Below are 17,937 nucleotides of genomic sequence, written 5' to 3'. Positions count from 1 at the left end.
TAACTTTAGCGTATGACCCCTAGAAAAGACAACTCTTCTCTTTTGACTTGCTCCCCATCATCATGTCCTCAGTCCACTGAAGTAACAGCAACTTTAGTGGTTGAAATACACCAAATGTGTCCACAGTCCGTCTCCACCCATGGCAACAGGATCAGATAGGTTTTCATTCAAGGCAGCTTACACTGGATCTGTTCTGTTGCAGTCCGTCTGTGTGGTTGCTCTGTCATGTCGCAGCCATCTTATTTTTGCCAGACCTGGAGCTGTGACAGATAAAATCAGCATAAGTAAGATTGAGAGGGACAGGAAGTTGTGACCAGAAACGACTTGAAACACCCAGTGATTTTCAAAATGTGTCAAAATCAGTTTGTGTTTCTCTTGACTATGATGATAAATGGACACAATGAGTGGAGCCAGACCAGGAGTCAACAGGTTTGAGGTTTTACAGGCCAACATGAATGAAGAGAGACTTATCAATGGAGAGGGAAGAGCAGGAACTCCTCGGTCTGTGACTCCAGCTGTCTGTCAGTCAAACAGACAATGACTGAACATGCAGCTGGTGTGAGTTAACAAACACAGTCAACACGCGGGTAGTAATCGTGCTACTTTTTTTTTTCATTTTTCCCATTTTTATTTCGTCACTGAACAAGTTTTTTTTCTCTTTTCACGATGAACATTTCATCAGGTCTTAAAAAGTGTTTCTGAGTCTACAACCAAGCAGACAGACAACTGATAACAAAAAACAATAAATACTCAGAAGCTTGCTTCGTCCCAACTCTGATATGGTTAAAAAACATGGCCAACAGTAAACCTGGAATGTGATGCTGTCAGGGCGCAATACCTTGAAGGAAAAAAACTGTTTACAATGACAACCAGCCCACTTGGTGAGATCAGACCAGTGACAGAGGGTTTGGAGCCTATGGACAGGGTCTCTGGTGGCTCTGGAGCCCACAGATGGGCAGCTGAAGTAAAAACAAAAAGACTAGAGTCAAACAACCCAACAAACCGGGAGAAAATCATGCAGCTCCTTTAGGGCATCGGCGGGTCATGATGGAGGAGGACTCCTGGTGAGGATGACGCGCCGCATGTTCCTTACACATGTGGCACCATTTAAATAAATTAGGGCTTTACAGTGGTACAAGCTTTGTTACCAAGAGGCATTGTTACAACAAAGAAATAATCTACCACACACTGGTTTTCTTTATTTTTCTGCTGAGCTTGTGAATGAAACTAATTGAGCATCATTTCTGGCCCAGGTGATCCACTGCAGCGGCTACCTGAAGATCCGTCAGTACAGCCTGGACATGTCTCCTTTTGACGGCTGCTATCAGAACGTCGGGCTGGTGGCGGTCGGTCACTCCCTCCCACCGAGCGCGGTCACGGAGATCAAACTGCACAGCAACATGTTCATGTTCAGAGCCAGCTTAGACATGAAGCTCATCTTCCTGGACTCACGGTACTTCCTGTGTGACTGAGCGCCTTGTGGTTACGTCTGTGTTTGTTTGTTTGTTTGTTTTTTTGGCAAATATGGATGGACTTAGAATAATCCAAGTGTGTGTGTGTGTGTGTGTGTGTGTGTGTGTGTGTCTTAGGGTTGCAGAGCTAACAGGATATGAACCTCAGGATCTGATCGAGAAGACTCTGTACCATCACGTCCACAGCTGTGACTCTTTCCACCTGCGCTGTGCTCATCACTTGTGTGAGTTAGGTTTGTTTAACCTTCCTACAAACTCTCTAAACACACTCACAAAGTGCACTAAGAGACACACTGTATCACTTGGTTTTCCTTGTTTCTTGTATGAGTTGCTCTTTTAAATTCTGTGACAAAGGAAAAGTTTCAGTCATCATCATGTTATGGGACGTTATGTGGATTAGTCATACCAGAGAACAAACCATGCATTTATACTCATGTTCCACTTTAGCATTGAGTGTATGCCTGTTGAAATATCTGCTGCAGTTTGTCTCATCCCTCCTACAGAAATCATTACGTGTCTTTTTCCTTCTCTTTGTCTTGCAGTGCTGGTCAAAGGTCAGGTCACCACAAAGTACTACCGCTTCTTAGCCAAACAGGGGGGCTGGGTCTGGGTTCAGAGTTATGCAACCATCGTCCACAACAGCCGCTCATCGAGACCTCACTGCATCGTCAGTGTCAACTATGTTCTCACGTGAGTATCAAACACCAAAGCCTGTGATGTGAATATGTGGAAAAGCAGTTTTAACTTGAGACAAAGGTGTTGATTTGATTGTGTCTTAGAGCTGTGTGGTTGTGTGGTTGTGTGCAGCTAATGTTTGGAAAAACAACTGAGCCGCTATCAATGTATTCTTGTATTATAACTCTGTGTGCATTGGTTTTTAATAAGCTGAGAGATTTAATGTATTCACATTGTTGATAGTTGTCCCCTGTCTTGAAGTGACACTGAAAAAAAACTTGAAAACTGCATGAATTTCTCAGAGATAGTGCGATGCTCACTTTTTGTCAATGGATTGGGTATTTGGGTTCAGCAGTTCCCACAGATTAAGTTGCAACAGAATTCTTGCACTCTGAAACTCTTGCAGTTTTTCTCGCTTTGGTGCATTTCTCACATTATTATAAACATTTGCACAACAGTCAATGCATTTCTCAAAACAATCACTACAAACTTCTAAACCTGATCTATAACCTACAAAGCGTCACTTGCTCAAAATGGTTATTTCATTCCTCAACGCAAGTTTTCATGTCAATAAAAGCGTCAGTGGCCTGGCGTCATTATTCATGAACAAGAGAGTCGAATGGCTTTGTCTTGTTTTCATTATGACAGTTTACTCTGTGTTTTCAAATGCAAAAATAGTCAGATCAGGGTGACACCACCTGAAAATGATCAAGACAGGACCATTGATAAAACCACAGTACACGACTGGTCTTTAACCAGCCCAAAACAGCACGTCATCCCGCTGTTAATCTCTCTTCACTGGCTTCCAATCAAATTCAAAGCTCTTCTTCTGGCTTAAAAAAAAGAGACAAGAACGTCTCCTGCCTACCTGGGGTCCCTCATCCAGGTCTACACTTCCTCTTGCCCACTCCGCTCTGCTTGTGAAAGACGCCTGGTGCTCCCAGCCCAGCGCGGCTCTAAGTCTCTAGCCAGACTCTTCTCCTCTGTTGTTCCCAAATGGTGAATGAATTACCTAACTCTATACGATCCATAGAGTCCCTTTCTACTTTAAAGTCATACTCCGGGATGGAACAAGTTGGGTCCTATCACAAGGTTTAGGGCAGAAATTACCCCTACAGCAGTGTTTTTGTGCAGCAGAAGCCCAGAGCGCTCGCACCAAACACCCCCTCCCTGCTCCTCTGCCGGTTTCCTCTGCACTCAGACGGGGCCATATTTTACTTGACCAAAAACACAAATAAACAGACGAAAAAATCTGATATCAGTCTGCATTCACGCTTTATTTAGAGAATTTTCAGCGAGTTACTTTCACACAAAAACACCACTAAATACGGCTCTAGTTCTCATTGTGTCGTAAAACGGCGCTACCTCCGCTGCAGAGCCACAGCTGGCTACGAGGCGCTCGCCGCTTAGTGTATCAGTCCGCGCGCGCGCGGCGTGTCAGATATAAACAAACGCAGGTAGTCTGCCAGGACGAAGAGACAACACTTATGTCCTTAATCTGAGCCTTCTCCTTTTTGTCCTCAGGGGTAGAATGAGCCAGAAGGTCTCAGATCCAGTTCTTAGTGAATTTTCAGCACTAATTAGTGAATGTTGTTGAAGGCTGAGGTATATTGTTGTAGCAATTAATTGTGGTTTGTTGGCTAGATTATTCTACACTACTTAAAAAAACCCACACAACATCACGCACAACTTTATCCAAAGAAAATGCTTTTCTCTGTTCAGATGTGTCAGAGGAAAGGGTTAAAAATACACCCTATCCCCCAGCCTCTTGTGATACTTTATGTCAGAGTTGTGTGTGCACCACAAACAAGGTTTGACCAATTTTAAACTTAAAATAAAAAATAAAATAAAATAAAATAAAAAAAAAACCTAATAAAACCAAACTAGAACCGAACTAACTCAGATTCAGCTATGAGCGACTATGCAGAAGTGGCTCATCATTGGTTTCAACTAATGCTTCACATACATACTAATGTTTTTTGTTGTTGTTGTTGTTTTCCGAGGAAAAAAAGTGATTAAGAAATTTATAAAAATTTCTTAACAGATTTTTGTATTCAATAAAATGCAAGCAATGGAATGAGGACTGTTATTTGACTGACATTACATGAGCAAATGATGATGTTAAAAACAACAGGAAATTGTATGAAAGCAATTGATGCACATCCTAAAGAGTTTGCAATTTGTTGGACAGAATAAGAAACTGATACTACAATGTGCACAAATGACTACACATTGTGCAGGTTGAACTAACAGTTATTAGAATTTTAATTCTAATGTGAAAAATGCACCAAAGCAACTGAGAAAAACTGTAAAATGAAAAAACTGAGGGGTTAAATATAAATGTTTCTGACAGCTGTCAGTCAGATGTGTTTGTGGTCTGACAGCTCGGGTTAAAGATCTCTGCTGTGCCGTCACTCCAGGCTGTGATGAGATAATGAGTGTTAGCAATAGAGATTTACGCAAACACTTGCTGTGAGGCAATCAACTGGAGGTTAATTGGAAATAAGACACACGTTTGTTGAAGGATAGAGTGCAGAGACGGGGAAGTTTGTTCAGCCTTATTCTGCTTTTTATAGTAACAGGCTGCAACAGAGGAAGTGTTGTGAAATTAAAAAAAAGAGATTTTCTTCTTCTTCTGCTCTTGGCTGTAGCAGACATTCCTGCTCTATCACTCACTCTGCTCCCCTGTACGTCAGCGTGTCTGAGCCCTTTGTTACTCAGTTTGTTAAGTGTGCTCATGTGTTGGCTGTTACCTGTGGTGGCCCCTCTCTCAGTCACCTGGTACAGTTTATCTGCTCTGCCTGCAGAGTGAATAAACACAGACAGGCGCTGAGGCTGCATTAGGCCGGTCTTTATCCTGCTCAAAGAGGGAGCAGAAAATCCTCTTTACAAGCTGCTTTTTTTATTCTGTATCAGTGGAGAATTTACCGGCACAACAAGCATCTCTATTCACCAAGTGATTGACTTTTCTGCAACAAGGAGTGGAGAACATGATCTTAATCATTGTCCCACAAACTTTTATTTCAAACACAAGAGGTTTTTAATCTGCTGAGAAGAGTAAACACATCATCCCAATGTTCATGCACAACTGAGTTACATACCTGACCCCACGGCTTTTAATGTCCCTGAACACCCGAGCATGAAGAGACGAAGAGAGATGAGCTGTGAGAGTCAGATCACCACCAAGGTTCTGAAGTGGATGAACCCACATGGGCAAATGACACCTGGAGGAGGCTCAACAACTATGCTATGGTGACCTATAACCTGATCAACATTATAGACCAGCTGAAAAATGTCATGGTTTTACATTTTGCTCTGGTGGATCTTAAGAAGTTTTAAGTAGAGTTTCAAAAATATGAGTAGGCAAAAAATATGAGTAGGCAAAAAAATATGAGTAGGCAAAATATTGAAGACAACATTTAAAGTAAAACAGTCTGTTCAACAGCTGATCAAAAGTTTCAGACTTCAGCTCAAAAAACCTGAAACCCCTAAAACAGAAATCAAAGAGTGAAAAAAGGAGTGAGTGATGAGGAGCTCCACCGTTCTTGTTGATCTCTTCCTGCTTGATGTGAGTGTTTCCAGGAGGCTGTGGGAACGTTGCTCCAAGTGGTGAAGATGTCTTCATGGAGGATCATCCACTGTCTGGACCTGATGTCCATTTCTGTAAACGTCCCTCTCCATCCATCCCCAAATGTTGTCAGAGTGATTTAGATCAGGGGAACATCAGGATGGTCCAAAGAGTGAGCTGATTCCTCTGGAAGAAGTCCTTTGTCAGGCGCCCATTGTGACCTGCAGCGTTGTCCTGTTGAAAAACCCAGTCATTCCCACACAGACCAGGGCCCTCAGTCATGAAGGAGGCCCCCTGCAACATCTCCACAGAGCCAGCCGCCGTTTGACGCCCCTGACCAACCTGAAGCTCCATTGGTCCATTGAAGGAAAAAGATCATGATGGCGCCCCCTCCACTGTGCCGCCGTGAAAACATCTCCAGTGGGATCTCCTGGTCATGTCAGTAACGTTGAAGCCATCAGGACGTCAAGGTTCAGTTTTTTCTCCTCAGAGAATCAAACTTTCTTCACCTTCAGTGTCCCATGTTTGCTGCTCTCTGAAAAAGTCCAAACGGTGAGTTTGTGGTGTTGAAGGAGACGAGGTCTTTGAAGACGTGTTTTGTTCTTAAAGCTCTTCTCTCTCAGATGGCGTCTGATGGTTACTGGGCTGCAGTCGGCCCCAGTAACAACCTTCATTTGAGTCGCCCCATGTCTTGACGTGTTTCTGGGTCTACTTCTGGACTTCTTTGCTCCATAACCCTCAGGATCTTTGAAGAAATCCAAAATGTCTGTCTTACTGCGTTCAACCTCTTTTAAAGGCTGTGGTCTCAAACTTTTGATCAGTTGATAAACAGACTATTTCAGTTCATTTGTGATTTACAGAATATTGCCTTCTCATTATTTTTTGTCTCTTTTCAAGATCCAACAATTCAAAATGTAAATTTGTGCATATTTTCAATCAGGTGTTTATTCATATAGCACGAGATCTTCGTGTGACTTGCTGGAATGATGTCATCACATAAGAGGTGCTAACAGGTGCTTAGGGATATGCTGTCACTGTAACCATCTCTGTCTATCTCCCAGCTTTTAAAGTATCTTCCGTCAAAAGCTGTAAAACAAAATTAGTCTCACATACACTGATGTTGTCACTTTTAGGTTTCAGTCTGTTGTGTGCTGGTAGAAATAAAGTCTTAGACGTTGAGACCTGATGTCTTACCGTTTTACATCCCTGTGATGCTTTTATTTTACGACCCTGATGCTCAGTTTCACAGATGTGTGTGTGTGTGTGTGTGTGTGTGTGTGTGTGTGTGTGTGTGTGTGTGTGTGTGTGTGTGTGTGTGTGTGTGTGAATCAGGTGTGTGTAAAACGCTCCATTAAGCAGGGAGGCTGTCTGCATTCACAGAACAGCTTGACACACGTTTCCTCCACCTCCTACCTCAAACCTGTAACAGCTTTGTGTTTACAGCCTTTTAATTGATGGGCTGTAAACTTGATGAGTGTTTATTGGCTCCAGCGTGCTGTGAGAGGACTGAAGCCTTGTTTCTCTGCTGGTTTTAAAACCTGTGTTAAATACTGTGAGGTTTGAGCCATGCGGCAACGTGGAGGTGAGACTTTATGTGTGGGGTAGTTTGACCTGGTAGCTGTGGTGTGTAGAGCCGGATGATAAGACCACTTCACCTGTGTGTGAACTCACTGTGTGTGTGTTAAGCTCTGATAGCCTCTGACTCTGCTGCTGCTGCTAACACAGCCTGACAGTGATTTATCAGACCTTTGAATAAAAGCACGTCTGCTGCTGGAGCGCGCAACACCAGCTTTTACTCACAACAGCCACGCTGTTCATTCGCAGGATTTGTCGCTGAGATCTGATTCTCTGAACTCTCAGTGTTTAATGAGCTGCCTCATTTTACCAGTTGACATCTTCTGGGCTACTTGAGGACAACATGTTGGTAATGCACACATATGTGTGTTCTGCAAGCATGAAAAATAATTTCTTGGGCACGTCATTGATTATTCTTTGCTCAAACTGCTTTTTTCTTTGCTTGATTCCAATTTTTCCACAAAATGTACTCTTGAGTTCTTTCAAAAAAGTTTCTTTTGGGGCTCAAAACTGTGCCATAAATTTATCTCCATATTCTTCTGTCATGTTGTCACTGTTACATTTGTGTTGTTCTGTTTGCAATCATGTTGTTACTTTTGCAAATTGTCCGACACCACATGAAATAGAAAACAGACAGATTTCCATGTATGCATTTAAACCAAACAGTGTCGGATTGTCAAAGTGCTGGCTTGCCATCTCTCCCCATGCATCCGCCTGTGAAGGTATTTTCTCAAACCACCTTTTCAGTCACCTAAAACTCAGCGTAAGACAAAAAAGGAAAAAAACAAACAAACAACAAATACACAAAACTATCTACTTGTACTTGAACGGGCTTTAGAAAACGTGGTTCTCAGACTCTTCATGCGTTTTATCTGCAGCAGCTCCTGAAGTCTCATGGAAGCTTTGACGATGTGGTCACTGGTTCCCAATCTGGGTGTGTGGACGATTTAAAGTAGGGCTGGATGATACAGCCAAAATCCAATATCTTGATATTTTAGGCTATATCTCTGTACACAATCTCTATAATTCTGATTTCTCCTCCAAATCACTATGCTACTGTTAAATCCAACCCTTTGATGCATAAAATGACAGTATAATGATTCAAGTAGACCTTTTGGTTGGATTTTTAAAATTTGAATGCAAAAAGGAGAAATCTCAATCAGGTAGAGTTTCGCAAACCTTTTATTTAAAACCAGAGGTGCGCAGAAAAGTGAAAAGAGAAAAGTGAAAGTCAAAAACATGTCAATGTTTCTCATTGTGGAGAGTTGGAAGAGATCATACAGGTAGCAAAGCAAACCCAAATAAGCAAGTACACTCTAGAAAACAAGCCCCGGGAACCCACAACCAGCGAGTGATGAGAAGTGTAGGCGACTTTCTTCTCTCCTAATACCAAAACACGCATGTGCAGGAGAATTTTTCTGAGTGGGCAGGGGAGCGTGGTGCTCTCTGTGAGAGAAGCACCAGCAGAGCAGCAGAGAGTGACACAAGTGAATCAACAAGGAGAATTACATTCCGATGTCTGAAAACATTTAGGTCATTGTTATTACTATATTGCCATATAGTCAGTTTATTCACCTCACGTGCAAAAACTTGCGATACATCAAGTATATACGACATATCCCCCAGCCCTGATTTAAAGGGCTGCCCAGCTTCAAGTGAAGCACGAGCCTCTTCTTGATTGACTGTCTTTCTTTTGCTTTCCATTTGGAGGCCATATCTCTACCAGCATCCAACTGCCTGTCGGCTATCTGACTGCTGATTGGTCAGATACGACCTGAAACTAGTCAATCTTTGCAGCAGTGTGTTTGGTTTCAGATTACTCATCTCTCTTTTTTTTCTCTCCTGCCTTGGGCTGACTTGGTGCTCTATGCATGCCTCACGGCAGCGATGTGCATTCTTTGCACATTAGCTGAGAATTCCATTTCCAATTCCGAATCCATTTACATCAGAACTGGTAAGTGGGGGATGGGGATGACAGTTTATTGCCAAGATGGAAAAACTTGACATGACAGCAATATTACATAATACAAACATCAAACAATACTTTATATAAGGCTGATTTAGTGCAACAAACACCAGTCAGAAATGCTAAAAAAAAAAAAACAGAATATAGCAGGAGCTCAACTACACCCTGGGCAGCCATCTTTGATAGTAAACTTGGTGGTGGTGTGGATCCGCCGACTTCCCAGAAGGAGGGTCTTACCTCGAGGGGCATCCAGTTGGGCATGAGTTGAAATTTCCCACTCGAAACTCATAAATCCCATTTTCTGAATACAAATGGAACGCATCAAAGGCATCCTCTTGGACAAAATAGGATGGATTGTGGGGTGTGAGTTCTGCGCAAAGGGAAAGGCTAAAGCTAAAATTATTATTTTTGTTTGTTTGTTTGTTTTTTGTTTGTTTTACAGCTAAGAAAACGATACTTTTAATTCCTATATTGGCTGCATGTTAGCATTATGGATTGGTATTATCTAACATGAGTTATATTCAAGAGCCCTTACCTGATGTTACTGATGCAAACCCTCTGAAACTTGTCTGCATGTATGAGTGTGTGTGTGTGTGTGTGTGTGTGTGTGTGTGTGTGAGTGTGTGCACAGAGAGGCTGAGACAGAGGACAGATATGTGCAGATGACAGATCACTGTTTGTCCAAAGTAAACCCTGTCCAGGTTTTCTGTTGTCTCAAACTTGATTCATCATCCGTGGTGAGATCTGCAGAACACTTTAGCGAGAAATCAATTCCCATTTCCCAGAAGTGAGATGTCCAAGCTTCTCCTCTGGGCCTGATTTAGCCAGACATAGCTTTTAATCTCCCGGTGTATTTGATTGGACAGCTTTCCCTCTGTAGAGTGTTTGTTGAAGGCCTTGCTGCAATCCTTCTGGTAAAACAAGCATCCCAACAGCCCTCCTGGCAGCTTCACACACACACACACAAACACAGACAAACACACACACACACATCTCTGCATGCTAACCCTCTCGGCACCACGATGAAGCTCTAATTGCTAAACAGATGTTAATGGGTTTTTGCACCTAGAGGGAAACAAACACGGTGGTACACATGGGCTGTTTGTGCTCTTTAATAAACAGCCTTTCCAGGGACCGGGATCTCTGCTTGTGTAATTACTGACTGTACTAATACAGTGCAAGCAAATGCAAAAAATCAACAATAAATAAAAGAAAGTCTGTTTGTGTTCTCAGGGAGACGGAGTACAAAGGCCTCCAGCTTTCTCTGGACCAGGCAACATCCAAGGCCTCTTTCCCCTACAGCAGCAGCACGTCCAGCAGCCTCACAGAGACCTGCAGAACGCCCAAGAGCAGAATATCACGGCCCAAGACCAAAGCTAGACTCTCGCCGTACACACAGGTGAGGGTTTTATATCTTAGTCGTGGAATTTTTTAAGGAGAGGATAGCCTGAGTCCAAAAACAGCAGGGGTTGACTCCACCAGCTGCACTGAGAAGTGCGTGCAGAAAGCAGAGCTCTGGTGTTGCAAATGGCAGCAGTGCAGAAACTGCAGGACCTCAGGAGTCCACTCGAGGTTGGAGATCTCTTTTAGTGTCTGTGGTAAAATATTTTTACTGTGAAATTGAACAAGTTTACAGCCCGGTAACAGAAACAGTTTTGACTTCTAACACTAATTTCTATGGTTATAACAGCTGGGTGGGATATTCTTTCATAACTCACCTATATTGGGTTGTATTTAAGCTTAGACTTATGAGAAACAAGGCTTATTTATGGAATAATTTGCAGTCAAGTGTCTAATGACATCACTCACACCAGTGGACGACTGAAGTCGCAGCACCAGTGTTAGGCTGCTGTGCATTTAAGTCTATGGTCAGGTTCAAGTTGTATGTTGGAGCCAGTAGAATAACAGAAAGCAAAGTAACAGAGTTAGCCTACTTTAGACGAATGTCAGTGACTTTTTCACTGGATTCCCTGTTTACTTACACAATCATTTTTGTTGCAATGTCTGGGATGAGCCACTGTTAATTTGTTTGTGAATGATGAATCCATTCATTTAAAGTCATCAGCTGTAAGAGTTGTTGATTTTCTGCAGAATGTACAGAGCGTTAGTTTCATACATGTAGCCTATGCACAGTTCAGATGTAGCTCACTGAGATGTTGGTTTTCTTCGTGGCCTTGACAGGAAATGTTAATGTGATCATAATTTAAAACATAATTCATTTCAGTGCCATTGTTAACACATTGCAAGATGAAAGCTGGGGGCTGTATGAAAATGGACATCAGGCCATGTTTGCCCCCTATTGAACATACCTGTCTTCGTACCTATGATAGCTGCCGTGCCCTAAATTGTCGTTGTTTTTTGCTTTGATCTAGAGTTAATGAAATGTAGAAAATGATCCAAACATCAAACAAACATCAACATTAGGGATGCACTGATCCGATCCTGGTATTGGCACCGATCCAGCCCCTCAAAGCTGGATCGGGTATCAGTGGGAAAGGATCGGTCCAAACTTGACACTAAGGCTAAACTATGATTTAGTCTTCAGAGTATAAAATTTTACAATTGAATTGTCATTTCTGTAAGTTTATGAAGCACTGGTTTAACCAAACTGCTGTTAAACATTTAAACACTTTTAGTTAAAATAAATATCAACTTCCATATGTACTTTTTTTTCTTTTACTCAAAGCATGCAGGTTATCATTTACCACTGGTATCAAATCAGTACCAGTATAGGTTGATACCCAAAGCCCAGGTATTTGTGTCAGGATCAGAAAAGTTGGATTGACTGAGGTTTTACCAACTCTCTAAAAGCTTCTCTACTCCACTCTCCTCTGCAGTATCCCAGTTTCCAGACAGAGCGGTCAGAGTCAGACCAGGACAGTCCGTGGGGCAGCAGCCCCCTCACAGACTCAGCCTCCCCCCAGCTGCTGGAGCACGGTGAAGGACTGGACGCCTCCTGCGTCTACAGACAGCTCTCTGATCCTCGGGCCCTCTGCTACAGCTTGTCTGAAGAGCAGCATCACTCCACCACTGACGGCTACACACACCTCCACGCTCACGGTCAGGGTCAGAGCTGTGAGAGGGGTCGGTGCGAGGCTGGGCGGTATTTTCTAGGACCTCCTCCGTCGGGTAGGGATGCATGGTGGGGGACTGCTCGGTCCCTCATCCCGCTGAGCAAGAGCTCAGTAGAGAACCAGGAGGGATATGACAGCAGCATGCCGCACATCACGGCCGTCCACAGCTACCATGGTGAGGACTCAAACCGTGCACCGCAGCAGCAAACTCACTGAACTAACCTTCCTGATTTTCTGTACTTCTATAAACATGTGATCAGATATTTGTTCCAAATCCTAGGACTGACTTTTGTGGGGCTGACCTCAGGTTTCTGCTGTATGTGTGAGCTGCTGTAGTGCCCTAAAGCAAGCAGTTGGTTTTCATATGAAGTCAGAGTTAAAAGCAGAACTAATGCTGTGAAAGTGACTGATGTCGTTGTGCCCTGTGCAGGTCGAGGTCACTGGGACGAGGACAGCGTGGTCAGCTCTCCAGATGGAGGCTCGGCCAGTGACTCAGGGGATCGATACCAGGCTGACCACTACCGCTGCAGCCCCCAGCAGCCCAGCAAGATTGAGACGCTGATCCGAGCAACGCAGCGGATGATCAAAGAGGAAGAAAATCGACTCCAGTTACGTAAGGGCCTTCTGGACGCTCCTTTGGGGCCAGCCAATGGACTGCCAAAGGGCCCTGGACCATGCTTAACCCCAGAGTATACCCAAGGGCCTCTGCCGCTACAGACGGTGGTGTGCCGAGGTTTGAGTCAGGTGATCAGCCCTGCGCAGAGCCCTGTTGCTGCTTCTCGGCTCAGCAGCCCAGGGTCTGAGTGCCTCAACAAGCCCAAAGACTACCTCCAAACAGACCTGTCCCCTCTTTCTTTGCCCTTACACCACCCATTTGGCCGGCCAGGCCAATATTCAGCTTCCCCTACCCCAGCACCAGCCCTCTACCCCTCCCACACCCATCCACGACCCTACTTGGACAAGCATGCAGCATACTCCCTGACAGGCTACACTCTGGAGCACCTCTACGATCCAGAGAACCTCCGGGGCTGCTGCTCCTCTGCCAGCACAGGCCCCACCCACTACGATATGACCCCTCACCTCCGCATGCCGGCAGAGCAGACCTCCGGACACAAAGGCACCTCTGTCATTATCACTAATGGCAGCTAACAGTCATCTCACACACACATACACACACAAACACACACAGGGGGACTGTACCACAGCATGGATCTGGTTAACTCCATCAGATGAAAGACCATTATGAGGGATCCTGTAAGCATGTTTTCATCATGCTGATCAGTTCTGATACAAAACTTATTCTTTATGAGGGTCAACTTTAATCTAAGTGCTGCTCAAACTCGAGTTTGTTTCCTAGTTTTATATTTTTGGGGGTCTAAAAGTTAAACTGAAACAAAAACTGGGCAATGCCAAATGTGGCGTCAGGCAGCTACTGAAATGTGGTGAAAGAAAATCCATTGTCCCCTAAAAGAGCCAGAATTCTCTGACTACATCATATACCAGGTGGAAGTTAAATAGTTTGGTTACTGACGCCCGGTTCCATCCATTCTACCATCATATATCTTCCACTTATCTGGGTCCGGGTCACAGGGGGCAGCAATGCCATCAGTAAAGACCGATGACCCCATCCCTGGCAACTTCCACCAGCTCCTTTGGGAGGATACTGATGTGTTCCTCGGCCAGCCGAGAGATACAATCCCTGCATTGTGTCCTTGGACTACTCGGGGCCTCCTCCCAGGTGGACATGCCCCAGTGACCTCATCTGGCTCCTCTGGAACCAGAGGAGCAGTGGCTTTACTCCGAGCCTCTCCTGAGTGTCATAGCTCTGAACCTTACCTCTAAGGCTGAGCCCAGACAAACTGTGGAGAAAGCTCATTTCAGCTGCTTGTACTCACAATCTTGTTCTCTCAGTCACTACCCACCCCTAAATTGAGAGACTCCCAGGTCATAGTCAGCTATTTTGGATCCAATACAAGACAAACAAGCCAACCAACAAATAGAGATACACTCATCGTTGGAGTCTGGTGAACTTTTCTGTCATTTCAAAAGGAAGCTGAACCCCTACACAAGTCTTTCATTGCAAAGAGGCATTTTTTGTGGTATGGTATTTCTTCTGAAACGCTGATCCTAGAAAGAAATGACCGCTTCAGTGTACACAGCATAGCAAGGTAAGGTCTGTCTGGACCACACAGCTATCAACACTGTGCTGTAGGCTTCACTCAACTACAAGTGCTGGGTAGAGTAATGACAAGATTAGAAACAGTATTAGAAACAGCTACACGTCTGCATAGAAACGACTCATCGCTTAACACAGTTTAAGTCTTTAAGCCCAAACAGACTGGAATATGTCTGTGTCTCATGTAAACAGATAGAGATGCAGATAGGGATGGGAACCGAATTAGGTACTTTTTTAGGTACCAACCGAATTCTGTTAAAAGTACCGAGTACCGATTCACGTAGAATCAAAATACCTAAATGCATCCTTGTGACTGTGAAGAAGTGGAAGAATAGGTAATTTTCCATGCTGGGCATGAACACAGCATTACTCGGTTATACACTGAGGAATAGATATGTTTGATTGAAAAAAATGTATACTTTACTATTAAACAAATTGATATGTTTTTGAACACAAAAAAGTACCAAAAATTGGTACCGTTAAGTACCGGTACCGATTGCCAGGTACCGGGCATCGGAACCGTATCGTTTCAAATGTGAAAGGTACCCGTCCCTAGATGCAGACATATTTGCTGTTCTTGTCTTAAGGCTGAAATACACCAGATGCATCTCCAGTCCATACGGCAAATGATCAGATAGGTTTCCATTCAAGTCAATCTGTCAACTTACACTGGATCTGCTCCATTGAGGGCCGGATGCATAGCTGGTCAGACAGGTTGCAGGTAATACGCATAAATTCAGCACAGAAGATTCGAAAGGAAGTCATTAAAGGAAACCACCTAAAAACACCCAGTGACTTTCAAAATAAAACAAACCGTGTCAAAATCTGTTTGTATTCATCTTGACTACAATGATAAACTGGCATATTGAGCAGAGCAAGACCAGGAGTCAACAGGTTTGAGGTTTTACAGTCCAACATGAATGAAAAGAGACTTAAACTAAGAATGAAGTCTTGTTGAAAAGAAACTTAACAAGTCAAGTTTTCTCTGATTTTTTTTAAGAAATTCAAGCATCATTTAGTGTTTGAGTATTTTGAAACAAGACATTTTATCTGGACAGGAGGTGCAGTGCAATAGTCTTATATTACGTCTTATAAGATTCTAAAAAAACAAAAAAAACAACGTAAATTTCTCCTTAGCTTTCAGTTTTTGCGGTGTTGGCTAAACCATGTGAAAAACCTGTACCATGAGGGTCAGTGGAAAGGATAAAGTCAGGTTGGAGCATTTGGTCGTTGGAGACTCATCTTTGCAGGGATGGTTCGAGCTGGTTGGTGACAGAAAGGACTCTTTAGTTCCTCATATACAGCTGGCACAATTCCCTGGAGCATTTCAAGAACCTTTGGTTACCATAAAATTATTAAACCCCCCAAAAATGTTTCAAGTGGAGTTAAATTCCAGGCCAAAAGGTACGTCACACAGAAAAGAGAAGCAGCATTTCTTCAGAGCTGATCAGCGTGATGAGAACAATGACGGTTAGAAAACAGCTGGAGTTCTGCTTGGTGTGTCTACTGTTTTGCACTAAAAGAGGGTCATTTTTGGTGAAAGGGTCACGTTTTGTTTGTTTTGATGCATTTGTATGAGGGGAACTGACAGGGTGGGTGTGGTGCACTTTGCAGTGATACAAACCAATCAAACATCACCAATTAATATGCAAAGCCATTCTTCTTCTTTTTTCCTCTTATCAGGACAGTAAACTCCAGAAAGACAAATGCTGACACAATAAAGACCGGTATGTGTACATGGTAAATATGATTGTCCAGGGAGAATCATGAGCACTGAAACAGTGTTTGATATCTGCTGCTTCAGTTTGTGATGAATAATCTTGTAAAGGAGAAGATTTGTGGTTAGCAAGGCGATGAAAAGACCTGGTGGAAACGCTGCAGCCTTTTTGTACCAGAAACTCATACACCAACCTCAGAAATGACAGATCATGACACAAGTTTCATATTTTTTGTGTCTTCACCCTATCTGAGTGACTGTATGATAACGGACTGGTTTCCATATGCAGTGTGACCCGTTTGAACGCCCTGTGAGGCAGCTCATGTCATCTACTTATCATGAATCCCTAAACAACTCTTACTCATCACTATCTGTGCATGTTTGTACAACAGGATTACTTTATTTTTTTTTGGATTCTCTTCTTTACATCCTCCTCAAGTCCTTAGATGAAACTATATTTATACAAGTTTGGATTTTTTTTGGTTTGTCTCAACCTGAAATGTGCTCAAAGTTATTTATGGTGAACTGTAAATAAGCTCAGAAAAGATAATCCTGCCACATTTAAGCACATTGGCAAAACCTGTATTTATTGAGCAAATGTTTCTTTATGATTTTGAAGTATAGCTGCAATCAAGTGTGTGTCTATTGAGTGTGTTTTTGACTGATTATAAATACAAAACAAGACAAAATAAAAACATTTTGCAGAGATGTCATTCTCCATAATTCTTTATTTCATCCAACATGGCAGTTCATGCGTAACAAACCTTCATTTTGCAGGTGCTCAAAGTCAAAATGTTTCAGTCACAGAGGAAAGGAAAAACTAAGATAATACTTTTATTTCCAGGTAAAGCTCTGAACAGTTAGTCATATGATTTTTCTGTCACTGCAGATTTTTTCTTTATATGCGCTGTGTTTGTCACAGCACAGCACAGTGAATAAACCCTGCTTCAAATCACCAATGCCACACCACTGTTAGCCTTATTAGGTCATTAAATTCATTACCAGGCTGAGTCAAATACTTAAGTTTGATTGGTTGCTTAACAACTTTTGGTAACACTTTCCTTTAGAGGTCTGCAAATTTCATCACACTTAGGTAATAATGAGACAAAGTTTTTTGTTTTATTTCTTTGAAACTAGCACACAACTTCTTTAAATAATGTCTAAATTTATTCTTGCAAATCATAATTGGTAGGTTAATGTTTTTTCCAGTTTCTTTGAAATTTACTCCAAATTACAAGGTAAGAAGGTGACGATTGGCAAATAATTTATCTGAAATTAAATCACAACCCACCACAAAATGTTTTTAGAAGTATCCCAATGTTTCTGCTATTTCCAAAGAAGCAGGTGATAAATAGCTTCTTGGTTCTTGAAAACAGAAGTTAGCCTCATTGTTTCCTCTGATAATTACCTTTGAAATGTTAAGTTAATAATTCAATTTCTCAATAAGCAGTTGATAGTTAGCTTTTTGTTATTTAATTTCACCAAGTTCTTTAGTACCCAGTTTGTTGATATAAATAATTGAGATCACATGCAGAATGATAAACCTTTATGATTAGGCCTGTATTGTTTTACATGATACAACTGAAGGCTTCAGGTGTGATATTCACCAAGAGTGGGGTAGTAAATTGGCCTTACCTGATTGTGATAGACACTGCGAGTACAGGAGCACTGCAAAACTGAATCTGGACAGAAGTTATGTGCTAATTTTCACCAC

At 42.6% G+C, this 17,937-nt stretch overlaps 1 protein-coding gene across 2 annotated transcripts in view; it reads left to right on the top strand.

The window, feature by feature from the left end:
• Positions 1 to 16,686, top strand: part of sim1a (SIM bHLH transcription factor 1a) — a 31,837-nt gene extending 15,151 nt beyond the window's left edge. For both annotated transcript variants that reach the window (XM_074683632.1, XM_074683633.1), the window contains 6 exons: positions 1,254 to 1,453; positions 1,590 to 1,696; positions 2,015 to 2,162; positions 10,490 to 10,655; positions 12,094 to 12,505; positions 12,761 to 16,686. In XM_074683632.1, the coding sequence (XP_074539733.1) occupies positions 1,254 to 1,453; positions 1,590 to 1,696; positions 2,015 to 2,162; positions 10,490 to 10,655; positions 12,094 to 12,505; positions 12,761 to 13,479 (1,752 nt within the window). In that variant the 3' untranslated portion in view covers positions 13,480 to 16,686. The remainder of the gene's footprint in view (positions 1 to 1,253; positions 1,454 to 1,589; positions 1,697 to 2,014; positions 2,163 to 10,489; positions 10,656 to 12,093; positions 12,506 to 12,760) is intronic.
• Positions 16,687 to 17,937: the final 1,251 nt, after the last annotated feature.

Source organism: Halichoeres trimaculatus, unplaced genomic scaffold (assembly GCF_033239565.1).
Source record: "Halichoeres trimaculatus isolate MK-OKI-2021-1 unplaced genomic scaffold, fHalTri1.1 fHalTri1_scaffold_12, whole genome shotgun sequence".
Classification (NCBI taxonomy): domain Eukaryota; kingdom Metazoa; phylum Chordata; class Actinopteri; order Labriformes; family Labridae; genus Halichoeres; species Halichoeres trimaculatus.
The sequence above is the reverse complement of the archived record's forward strand: the minus strand, read 5'-3'. Positions and strand labels throughout refer to the sequence as shown.